Source organism: Puntigrus tetrazona, chromosome 22 (genome assembly GCF_018831695.1).
Source record: "Puntigrus tetrazona isolate hp1 chromosome 22, ASM1883169v1, whole genome shotgun sequence".
Lineage (NCBI taxonomy): Eukaryota > Metazoa > Chordata > Actinopteri > Cypriniformes > Cyprinidae > Puntigrus > Puntigrus tetrazona.
The window spans coordinates 674,129-686,628 of NC_056720.1; the positions used below are offsets into that span (position 1 = coordinate 674,129).

General features: G+C 46.3%; 2 protein-coding genes across 4 annotated transcripts in view; both read left to right on the top strand.

Annotated features, from left to right (window-relative positions):
- The window catches only part of capzb (capping actin protein of muscle Z-line subunit beta), an 11,589-nt gene extending 6,576 nt beyond the window's left edge, over positions 1–5,013 (top strand). The window contains exons 6-10 of one of the 2 annotated variants that reach the window (XM_043223698.1): positions 180–296; positions 393–458; positions 540–616; positions 2,746–2,840; positions 4,795–4,932. In XM_043223698.1, the coding sequence (XP_043079633.1) occupies positions 180–296; positions 393–458; positions 540–616; positions 2,746–2,839 (354 nt within the window). In that variant the 3' untranslated portion in view covers position 2,840; positions 4,795–4,932. Of the gene's footprint in view, positions 1–179; positions 297–392; positions 459–539; positions 617–2,745; positions 2,841–4,794 lie in introns of both variants that reach the window. The other variant, XM_043223699.1, reaches the window with a different exon arrangement.
- Positions 5,014–8,033: 3,020 nt separating this feature from the next.
- celsr2 (cadherin, EGF LAG seven-pass G-type receptor 2) overlaps positions 8,034–12,500 on the top strand; it is a 36,223-nt gene continuing 31,756 nt past the window's right edge. Inside the window, exon 1 of one of the 2 annotated variants that reach the window (XM_043223565.1) lies at positions 8,034–11,644. In XM_043223565.1, coding sequence (XP_043079500.1) covers positions 8,143–11,644 — 3,502 coding nt within the window. In that variant the 5' untranslated portion in view covers positions 8,034–8,142. The remainder of the gene's footprint in view (positions 11,645–12,500) is intronic. The other variant, XM_043223566.1, reaches the window with a different exon arrangement.

Here is a 12,500-nt window from a genome sequence, read left to right on the forward strand (position 1 = left end):
TGACATTTATGAAAAAAGATTTTTCCACCTTTTAATTCTTATTTTTTATTTCTAGTAAATAATAAGTCAGGGTTTTAAAGTGCTTCTGCTTCGGATTCTGCTGTTATTAGGAGCTGCTCTGTTGAGCTCGACTGAGACGTGTGTGTGTGTGTGTGTGTGTGTGTGTGTGTGTGTTTCAGGAGAAGTCCAGCGGGCGTACGGCTCACTATAAGCTCACGTCGACCGTCATGCTGTGGCTGCAGACCACTAAAACCGGCTCGGGCACCATGAACCTGGGCGGCAGTCTCACCCGACAGGTACCTCTTTCCCCCGGCTCTACTTATAGCGCTCAGCAGGGTCATGTGACCGCCTCAGGTTACCCTGTGTGTGTGTGTGTGTGTGTGTGTCCTCAGATGGAGAAAGACGAGACGGTCAGTGAATCCTCTCCTCACATCGCTAACATCGGCCGCCTGGTGGAGGTGATTCTCTCTCTCTCACACACACGCTAGTGCTAGTGTCTTCAAACACGCTTAAACTCTGTCTGTGTGTGTGTGTGTCAGGACATGGAGAACAAGATCCGCTCCACTCTCAATGAGATCTACTTCGGCAAGACCAAGGACATCGTGAATGGCCTGAGGTACGTCACAGATCAAACATTGAGTCACGAGTGAATCATTCACTGATTCAGAATCCATCTGATGAATCACTGAGCTGCTCGTATCTGAATTCAGAATAAACCGTGACCACCTGCAGTGGACAATGCTTTCTGGAAAAAAATAATATATTTAAATATATATATATATATATATATATATATATGTATGTCAATTCAGAGTTTGTGAGTCAACTTGAATGAATCAATGAACTAGTTCATATCAGTTGTTATAGTGAACAGCCGTTGACATGTTTTTCTTCTCACAGATGAATGTCAGATACAGTTTAGTTTCAAGTCAGTCATATTTTATTGTTTTAGTTTCATTTAGTATACAGATTCATTACAGATTCACATTACAGAGTCATTTTTACGTTCTAGTTTATTTCAGATTCAATATAGATTCTGATTTATCAAAAAAAATCAGATTCGTTGCATATTCATTTCAGGTTCAAGATTAATACAGATTCAGTTAATTTACAGATTTTACCGATTCATTTTAGAGTCAGGGTCATTAGATTCAGATTCATTAATCATTATACATTTTGTTTCATTACACATTTTGATTCTTTACAGATTCATTACAGATTTGGATTCATTAAAGATTCATCACAGAATCAGATTCAGTTTGATTTGTTTCCTCATTGATTCCTGTCATTCCCAGTGTTCCTCCTGCTCACTTTCCTCATATTTTCCCTCTCTCTATGTGTGTCTTGTGTGTGTGTGTGTGTGTGTCTCTCTCTCTCTCTCTCTCTCTCTCTCTCTCTCTCTCTCTCTCTCTCTCTCTCTCTCTCTCTCTCTCTCTCTCTCTCTCTGTCTCTCTCTCTCTCTCTCTCTCTCTCTCTCTCTCTCTCTCTCTCTCTCTCTCTCTCTCTCTCTCTCTGTGTGTGTGTCTCTCTCTCTGTGTGTGTGTCTCTCTCTGTGTGTGTGTCTCTCTCTGTGTGTGTGTCTCTCTCTCTGTGTGTGTCTCTCTCTGTGTGTGTCTCTCTCTCTGTGTGTGTGTCTCTCTCTCTCTCTGTCTCTCTCTCTCTCTGTCTCTCTGTGTGTGTCTCTCTCTCTCTCTGTGTCTCTCTGTCTCTCTCTCTCTCTGTGTCTCTCTCTCTCTCTCTCTGTCTCTCTCTCTCTCTCTCTCTCTCTCTCTCTCTCTCTCTCTCTCTCTCTCTCTCTCTCTCTCTCTCTCTCTCTCTCTCTCTCTCTCTCTCTCTCTCTCTCTCTGTCTCTCTCTCTCTCTCTCTCTCTCTCTCTCTCTCTCTCTCTCTCTCTCTCTCTGTCTCTCTCTCTCTCTGTCTCTCTCTCTGTCTCTCTCTCTCTCTCTCTCTCTCTCTCTCTCTCTCTCTCTCTCTCTCTCTCTCTCTCTCTCTCTCTCTCTGTCTCTCTCTCTCTGTCTCTCTCTCTCTCTCTCTCTCTCTCTGTCTCTCTCTCTCTCTCTCTCTCTCTCTCTCTCTCTCTCTCTCTCTCTCTCTCTCTCTCTCTCTCTCTCTCTCTCTCTCTCTCTCTCTCTCTGTCTCTCTCTCTCTCTGTGTGTGTGTCTCTCTCTCTCTCTCTCTCTCTCTCTCTCTCTCTCTCTCTGTCTCTCTCTCTCTCTCTCTCTCTCTCTCTGTCTCTCTCTCTCTCTCTCTCTCTCTCTCTCTCTCTCTCTCTCTCTCTCTCTCTCTCTCTCTCTGTCTCTCTCTCTCTCTCTCTCTCTCTCTCTCTCTCTCTCTCTCTCTCTCTCTCTCTCTCTCTCTCTCTCTCTCTCTCTCTCTCTCTCTCTCTCTCTCTCTCTCTCTCTCTCTCTCTCTCTCTCTCTCTCTCTCTCTCTCTCTCTCTCTCTCTCTCTCTCTCTCTCTCTCTCTCTCTCTCTCTCTCTCTCTCTCTCTCTCTCTCTCTCTCTCTCTCTCTCTCTCTCTCTCTCTCTCTCTCTCTCTCTCTCTCTCTCTCTCTCTCTCTCTCTCTCTCTCTCTCTCTCTCTCTCTCTCTCTCTCTCTCTCTCTCTCTCTCTCTCTCTCTCTCTCTCTCTCTCTCTCTCTCTCTCTCTCTCTCTCTCTCTCTCTCTGTCTCTCTCTCTCTCTCTGTGTGTGGTCTCTCTCTCTCTCTCTCTCTCTCTCTGTGTGTGTGTGGTTCTCGGGCTCCAGATCTATCGAGTCTCTCCCTGATAATCAAAAGTACCGTCAGCTGCAGCGGGAGCTCTCTCAGGTTCTGACCCAGCGTCAGATCTACATTGATTAGGGTCAGAGCTTTGTGTGTGTGTGCTGGCCTGCGGACCTCTCTAACAGACACACTCACTAACTGCATGCAGGTGCATTCTGGGTACTGAGTGTTCGTCGCCGCCGGTGTGGTTTACCCTGTAGTTAAATGATTTACAGTTAATACAAGAGTGAATCATTCTGATGAATTATGTTTATATTACATTGAATCAATATGTCAAACAATTAATCATTATTAATTGCATCCAAAATAAAACTTTTTGATGATATATAGGTGTACTGTATATATAAATACACTATCATGCATCTATTTTGGAAATGTGTGTGTGCATATATATATATATGGAGGGATTTGAGTGTCTGAATGACCCTAGGAGCTAGGTTGTCTGGTGCTATATGCTCCTGGTAGTGCCTTCCAAGGCAAATCCCTAGGTGACAAGCCAGACAAAGAGCGGTCCTCCCCCACCCCTTATGAACAACAAAAATAATAAAGTTACCTGGTTATTATGACCAAGGCCTGGGGCTGGGCCCGGCATGCGAGCGCCTGGTGGCCGGGTCTTGCCCCGCGTGCGGTGTGGGGCCGTCCTCCCATGGGCCCACCACCTGCAGGAGGGACCGTAAGGGGCCGGTGCCTTGTGGTTTGGGCAGCAGTTGAAGGCGGGGACCTCGGCAACCCAACCCCTGGACACAGACTCTGGTTTTAGGGACATGGAATTTCACCTCTCTGGGGGGAAGGAGCCTGAGTTGCTGCGGGAGGTAGAGAGGTACTGGCTAGAGATAGTCGGGCTCACCTCCACACGCAGCTTGGGCTCTGGAACCCATCTCCTCAAAAGGGGCTGGACTCTTCACTACTCTGGTGTTGCCCGCAGTGAGAGGCGGCGGGCTGGTGTGGGCTTGTTCATAGCCCCCCAGCTTAGCCGCCATATTTTCAAGTTTACCCCAGTGAGAGGTAATGAGAGGGTCGCCTCCCTGCGATTTCGGGTTGGGGGGAGGACTCTCACTGTCATTTGTGCTTATGGGCCGAATGGCAGTATAGAATACCCGGCATTCTTGGAGTCTTTGGGAAGGGTGCTCCAACTGGGGGAACAGCCCCACCGATCTAAACCAGAGTGATGTTCTGTTGTTGGAATTGTTGGCTGTGATAGTCACGGCCTGTCCATAACGAACACCATGTTCAAGCATAAGGGTGTCTACCAGTACACATGGCACCAGGACCCCCTAGGGCGGAGGTTGTTGAGAAGCTCCTCGGTGGCAAGGCACCAGGGGTAGACGAAATCCGCCTGGAGTACATCAGGTCTCTGGATGTTGTAGGGCTGTCTTGGCTGACACGCCTCTGCAGCATCGCGTGGATGCGGGGGACAGTGTCTCTGGACTGGCAGACCAGGGTGGTGGTTCCTCTTTTTAATAAGGAGGACCGGAGGGTGTGCTCCAACTATAGGGGATCACATTCCCTCCCTGGGAAAGTCTATGATAGTGGAACTTCAGCTTCAGGAGGAACAATGCGGGTTTCGTCCTGGATGTGGAACACTGGACCAGCTCTATACCCTCTTCAGGATACTGGAGGGTTTCTGGGAGTTTGCCCAACCCCTCCACATGTGTTTTGTGGATTTGGAGAAGGCATTCGACTGGTTCCTTGCGGTGTCCTGTGGGGGGTGCTCTGGGAATACGGGGTAAGGGGCCTATTGTTAAGGGCGGTCCGGTCCCTTTATGATCAGAGCAGGAGCTTGGTTCGCATTGCCGGTATTAAGTCAGACTTGTTCCCAGTGCATGTTGGACTCTGACAGGGCTGCCCTTTGTCACTGGTCCTGGTCATTATTTTTTTATTCTTTTAAAGTCCAGTATGCGTGTAATGACTTTTAATACGTATGTCTCGAGTGTTTTACCCCGTCTGGTTTGTTTTGTAACAGCATGCGGTGGTGTTTGATTGGTCAGTCTTTGATTCTAAACCTGTCTCTCTTGTCTTCTGGTGTTTTTCAGGAGCGTTCAGACGCTGGCGGATAAATCGAAGCAGGAGGCTCTGAAGAACGACCTGATGCACGCTCTTAGCCAACGCAGCAAACAGCAGAGCTAGAGACGAGTGTCTCTCTCTCACTCTCTCACTCTTTCTCTCTCTCTCTCTCTCTCTCTCTCTGTCTCTCTCTCTCTCTCTCTCTCTCTCTCTCTCTCTCTCTCTCTCTCTCTCTCTCTCTCTCTCTCTCTCTCTCTCTCTCTCTCTCTCTCTCTCTCTCTCTCTCTCTCTCTCTCTCTCTCTCTCACTCTTTCTCTCACTCTCTGTCTCTCTCTCTCACTCTCTCTCATTCTCTCACTCTTTCTCTCTCTCTCTCTTTCTCTCACTCTCTCTTTGTCTCTCTCTCTCATTCTCTCACTCTTTCTCTCACTCTCTTTCTATCTCACTCTTTCTCTCACTCTCTCTCTTTCTCTTTCTCTCCACCTCACGGCTGTCTGTCTCCATCTGCGCAAAGCAAAGGAAATAGGAGAAAAGGCTACGCTTTTTGTTTTTGTATTTCAGCTCACCCGTCTCTCTCTGTCTGGTCTGTAATCACGTAGTATTAAGACAGCGTCTGATTGGCTCTCGGTGACATCATCGCAGTGGGGGCGGAGCTTTTCTCCTGCCATCAGAAGAACAAGTTTTCTCGTAGTCTCACCCGTCACGTACGCGCGTCACGAATTAACGAAGAGCGGGTGATTATATAAATATATATAAATATATAAATATCCACACGTATGTATGTATTATGACCATTGTCTTGCTGTTAATATTAAACTTTCTGCTCAAGTCCTTGCAGACGAGTGTGTGTTTTGCGCGAGTGTGTTTAACGCGTGTTTGTGTCACGAAGCAGCAAACTTATCCCCCTTTCTGTCCATCTGGGAGCGTCAGACAGTTTCGTTGTTTTCTTGGGGTGGATTATTATTTGTTTTTTTTTTTTGTTTTTTTTTTTGGTCGTTTTTTTTTGGTTTTTTTTTTTTTGCTTTTGTTTTTTGTAAAGCTTACAGTTTATGTTGTATTAGGGCCTCCAGCAACAATAAAACAGGAAAAACTGAACCCGTGTGCTCTGCTTCTGTGAAACGTCGTCTGGTTTTCTCACAGGTCATTTAACGGTTCAATATTTCATCAACATGTAGTTGTGTAATAGCCATGTCATTATCACAAATTACACACTTTTAGACAGATCTCTGTAGTTTTTATAGACAGGAAAGCTTAAAAAAAACCTCAAATAATCATGGCTTACTATTGATTAAATTAGGAAGATATTGAATAAGAGGGCTATCTTGTTCTTGATTAGAGTTATCTTGATAGATATTAATATGTTAGCATAAATCATGATTTACTGAAAGTTGCTCGTGGTGTACCTCAAGGTTCAGTGTTAGGCCCTGAATGGTTTGTATATGAATGATATTTGTGAGGTGTCTTGAATATTGAAAGTTGTCAAATTTACAAATGGAACAAGGTGGCCTCTAAAACATTTTAAAGAAATGGTTTGTTCTAGAATTTTAGTGTATATTCTCTAATAGACAGTGTTAATCATGTGAGGAAAAAAATAGATGCCAGTAAAAAATTAGGGTGTAATTACTAAATTATGTCGGAAAACATTAATAAGATTAATAAAACTGAAAATATATTTAAAAAGAGTTCATTATATTGCATAGTTTTCACACATAGTGATTATCATATGAGAGTATAAGGAAACAAAATAAACAGAAATACAATGTATGTTACAAAAGAGAGCCGTTAGGATATTCAGTTCTTTTCTACTAATCATTTTCATTATATATATATATATATATATATATATATATATATATATATATATATATATATATATATATATATATAATTATATTTTTTTTTGCTATTTTTATCCTCAGAAGAAAAGCGCGCGAGTTGCTGGGCAGATTAGAACATTTGATAAATACAGTGAGAACTTAGCGTCACGTGAAGCAACTAATGCTGTTTTGCTAAACGGGTTTATAGAAAAACAAGTAATTCTATAATAAAACCGTAATGTAAGGATCCAGGAGATGTGGGAAACGTTTATTTTTATTCAGGGCAGGGGATGTTATTCACGAACAGATCCCTCTAGAGACATCAGATATAAGCGCTGTTCGTTTAAAGATCTCAGATCCTCAGAGGTGTGTGAATATAAACGTGTTTGATCTTTAAATATCATGTTCAAAATGAAACCCCCAGCTTTCTGTGAGGTGTAGGAGGGAAGGGGTCTGGGCAGAAGAGGGCGCCACAACAACACCCGGAAAAGTTCTGAGGATCACACGAAACATTAATAAATGGCCGCTTTATGTCTTAAACGCATGTTCTTGTTTTATTGTGGGTTTAAAGTGCATATGCGGTTTTTTTGTTTTGTTTACGTCACCAAGCAGAACAAACTCAAGCCAACTATGAAAATAAATCACACGCAGAGGGTCGCTTTGTGAATGTCGTTTAAGTATATTGTTATTTAGGGGCACCTTTTGGATTTCTTTCAGGAAAACGAGAGGTTTATTGAAATTACTCGCGCGCTACAGTAGCACCCATGACTAGAAAGAGCTGTGTGTTTGTAATTCTATTCATAATTCCAACAAACAGAACATTTTCTTTCCTCCTTGGCTATGTTTTGGGAACCAAATAAAAACATTACGCGAACGTTTTGTCACCAAAAGCTAGAACACACACACACACACACACACACACACACACACACACACACACACACACACACACACACACACACACACACACACACACACACACACACACACACACACACACAATAGACACCATTACATAATGTGTGATGGTTTGGTTCTAGTGGGACCTGTGTTGGTTTCAGTGCTGGTGATCGTTTATCTTCTATTGGTGGCTCGTTAAACGCATCCTAATGGAATGTGTCCCAAAACACACCCGGCTCTCCATTTTTTAATGATTTTATGGTTAAAAGTTGATGGTTTTTCACAGCGGTGGAAACCATTAGAATCTCCGTGATGGTGCCCATTGTTTTTCTCAGCAGGGCAGAACGTTCTGGGAACCAGAATATGTGACTTCTCCACAGATACGCGTGTTTAATTTGATCTGAAAGCGCAGCACTGACCAGTTGTTTTGGGGCAATTTCAGTTGCCCTTTTAAGATCTGCCCCCCACAGGACACCCCCTCTCCCTTTCTCTGTGAATCAGGTTTATGTTAATGATCCCCTCCCCAGACTCGATCCGTGTTCACTGGAGGTGTGTGTGTGTGTGTGTGTGGATCAGCATGGAGACTCCGCACGCCAACTTTGAGGAGGAAAACTGGATGTAATTCATTCTCGGCGGAGGAGCAGCGCGCACCGAGGAGCGATGAAGCGGGGTTTGTTGCTCTTCGTGCTGGGGTGGATCAGACTCCCGTGGCTCGTGGATGCTTTCGTGGTTCATGTGAGCGAGAATGCGGGAAAGGGCACCGCGATCGCCGGTCTGGAGAGAAGCGCCGCTTGCGCGCTGGAGCAGCTCATCCTGCCGCGCTTCGCCCAGAGTTTCCTGCGCCCGGACGCGGGCGTCCTGACTCTTTCTGACGCTTTGAACTGCGACTCGGTTCTTCTGAACCCGTTCAGGGTGTACGCGGTCGCGGAGTGTTTGGATAACGCGTCCGGTTTCAGACACCTCGTAACGAGTCGGTATGATGTGCACGTTCACGGGAGGAACTGCGCGAGGGAACGTCAGCGGGAATCAAAAAAGCTGGACGTGGAGATTATAAGTTTAACGGACACGACTTCAAAGTGCCGCGAGGCGAACACCGCTGTTTTTCGGGTGTTTGATGTGTTACCGGGCAACTGTAACGTAACCGGGACTTCAGCGCTTTATATCTCCGAAGGGATGCTGTTCACTTCCGCTCCGCTGTGCTTCACTCGCGACTCGCTGCTGGAGTTCACGCTGCGTTGCGAAAGAGGCGCGCGTAGCGCTTTAGCGCATGCGCACTGGCGAGTAGGCCGCGGCCCTTTCACTCAAGCACACCTGAGGAAGGTACTGCAGCAGGCCGCGGGTTCGAGCTCGGGTCTGCTGAGCAGAAGGAAGAGGAACATCAACAATAACCCTCAGTTCCAGCCTCCGATGTATCAGGTGTCAGTTGCGGAGAATCAGCCAGCTGGGACTTTTGTTGTTCTTTTGAAAGCATTTGACCCTGATGAGGGTGAAGCCGGTAGGCTGGAATATTTCTTAGAGGCACTGTTTGATAGTCGGTCCAACAATCTCTTCACCGTTGACTCGTCTAGCGGCGTCGTTTCCACAGTTGAGATCCTAGATAGAGAAACTAAGGATACACATGTTTTTAGGGTCACGGCGGTCGATCACGGAACGCCACGGCGTACGGCGATGGCCACTCTTACCGTAACAGTTAGCGATACGAATGATCACGACCCTGTATTTGAGCAGCAGGATTATAAAGAAAGCGTACGTGAAAATCTGGAGATTGGTTACGAGGTTCTAACTGTGCGCGCCACGGATGGCGACGCTCCTGTTAACGGAAACATCCTTTATCATTTGCTGAACAACAACAATGGGACTAGCGATGTTTTTGAGATCGATTCTCGGTCTGGGGTTATTCGCACTCGAGGACCAGTCGACCGCGAAATGGTCGAATCTTACGTGCTTCTGGTCGAAGCCAATGATCAAGGAAGGGATCCCGGCCCCCGAAGTGCAACTGCAACCGTCCACATCATCGTAGAGGATGATAACGACAACGCACCGCAGTTCAGTGAGAAACGCTACGTTGTAAAGGTTCCCGAAGACTTGACGCCTAACACTGAAATCCTGCAGGTGACAGCCACAGATCAAGACCGTGGGAACAATGCTGTTGTGCATTTTAGCATAATGAGCGGCAACACGAGGGGCCAGTTTTACATCGACGCCCAAACGGGTAAATTAGACTTGGTGAGTCAGCTGGATTACGAGATTAATAAAGAGTACATGCTCCGCATTCGAGCACAAGATGGCGGGCGCCCACCGCTCTCCAACATCAGCGGCCTCGTCACGGTGCAAGTACTAGACGTTAACGACAACGCTCCTATATTTGTAAGCACTCCCTTCCAAGCTACGGTGCTGGAGAACGTTCCTGTTGGATATTCCGTCATTCATATTCAAGCCGTAGACGCAGATGCTGGAGATAATTCGCGCTTGGAATACCGTCTCACAGAGATCACACCGAACTTCCCATTCACGATCAACAACAGCACCGGCTGGATCGTTGTCGCATCGGAACTGGACAGAGAAAGCATAGACTTCTATAACTTCGGAGTGGAAGCGCGAGACCATGGAACACCGGCCATGTCCTCATCAGCTAGCATCAGCATGACTATCCTAGACGTCAACGATAACAACCCTGAGTTTACACAAAAGGCCTACTACATGCGCCTAAACGAGGACGCATCTGTAGGAACGAGCGTCGTTACCGTGTCCGCCATCGATCAGGATATTAACAGTGTTGTTACATATCAGATCTCGAGTGGGAATACAAGAAACCGGTTTTCCATCACTAGCCAGAGCGGCGGAGGCCTCATTACACTTGCGCTACCGTTGGACTATAAGCTGGAAAGACAGTACGTCCTTACCGTAACAGCATCTGATGGCACGCGCTTCGACACCGCCAAGGTTTATGTTAACGTAACGGATGCTAACACGCACAGGCCGGTTTTCCAGAGCTCGCATTACACAGTCAACATCAACGAAGACCGGCCTGTCGGGACGACCGTAGTGATGATTAGCGCGACGGACGAGGACACAGGTGAGAATGCCCGAATTACGTACATCATGGACGACAGCATCCCACAGTTTAACATTGATCCGGATAGCGGCGCGGTAACCACGCAGATGGAGCTCGATTACGAAGATCAAGTTTCCTACACGCTTGCAATTACAGCTCGCGACAACGGCATCCCACAGAAGTCCGACACCACTTACCTGGAGATCCTGGTGAACGACGTTAACGACAACTCGCCCGTGTTTCTGCGCGACCGCTACTTGGGATCAGTCATGGAGGACATTCCCACGTTCACCAGTGTCCTGCAGGTGTCTGCGACCGACCAAGACTCGGGCCTCAACGGACGCGTCTTCTACACGTTCCAAGGCGGAGAAGACGGAGACGGCGACTTCATCATTGAGTCCACTTCTGGAATCGTACGAACTCTGCGACGCCTTGACCGAGAAAATACACCCGTTTATAACCTCCAAGCCTTTGCAGTGGATAAAGGCGTTCCGGCACTCAAGACACCGGTTGATATCCAGGTGACCGTGTTAGACGTAAATGACAACCCCCCTGTTTTCCAGAAAGACGAGTTTGATATCTTCGTAGAGGAGAACAGTCCCATCGGGCTGGTGGTGGCCCACATATCTGCGTCAGACCCAGATGAAGGCAGCAATGCGCAAATCATGTACCAGATTGTCGAAGGCAACATCCCTGAGATCTTCCAACTGGACATCTTCTCCGGGGAGCTCACCGCTCTGACCGACCTCGACTACGAGACGCGTTCTGAGTATATCATCGTAGTTCAAGCCACGTCTGCGCCTCTGGTCAGCAGAGCCACGGTCCACATCAAACTCATCGACAAGAACGACAACGTCCCTGTCCTCAAGAACTTCCAGATTATATTTAACAACTATGTAACCGATAAGACCAACAGCTTCCCGTCGGGGGTGATCGGCCGGATCCCGGCTCACGACCCGGACATCTCCGATCAGCTCCACTACAGCTTCCAGGCTGGAAACGAGCTGAGTTTGGTGCTCCTGAACCAGAGCACCGGAGAGATCCGACTCAGCCGAGCCCTGGACAACAACAGACCTCTGGAGGCGTCCATGAAGATCTCCGTCTCGGGTAAGAAGCTGCTTCAGATCTTTCAATTTGTTGTCTGATATTGTTATAATTTTTTGTTGTCATTTTTATTTATTCTAGTATTGTAAAAAAAATTTGTTACATACATAATATGTAAACAAAAATTTATGTAAACAAAAATTTATATTTCGGATGCAATTAATCGTTTGGCATTTATTCAAAGTAATATTTAAGAATTTTGTAAATGATAAATGAGTAAAATAAACATGACAACTACTCTGCAAGAATATATTGTCTTCTTTTCTAGTATAAACAAGTTTTGGCTCAGTTACTTATTGGCCGTTGCCGATATTTGAGAAATGTCAGTTATCAGCTGATAGCTGGGCTTTGGCAGACCACTGGTTTCAGTGTTTTTGAACTCAGGACGGAGCGCTTGCGTGACATCTGTGTGTTTGTAGGTCAGCGGTGATGTATAATACATGACCTTTGCTCCGACACGCAGTGACTCGGTATTAATACATGAGAGAGTGAATGCTTTGAGGAGTACGGATCTGTCTCCTTGTGCTTCAGGTTATCTGACATTGAAGCAGATCCAGTGGTTAGACGTGGTCCTCACGTGATTGCGTGACTGAGTCCTGATGGAAACACGCTCGGATGCGTTCATGTGATTTGAGTTCCTTCTGACAGAAAACATCCATTACAAGCCAATTAATACGAGACGAAACCGCAGGCCTGGTTTAATGGTGCTGACAGAAACGCTCGCTCTCAGTGATGGTTAAACATCTCTTTAATTCTGTGGGAGTTTGTAGGACGTAAAAAGATGGTAAACATCAGCGATTGTTCAGATTTGTCTCTGCTGCAGTGGAGACGCTGACGTTGATCCTCATTGTTGATCCCT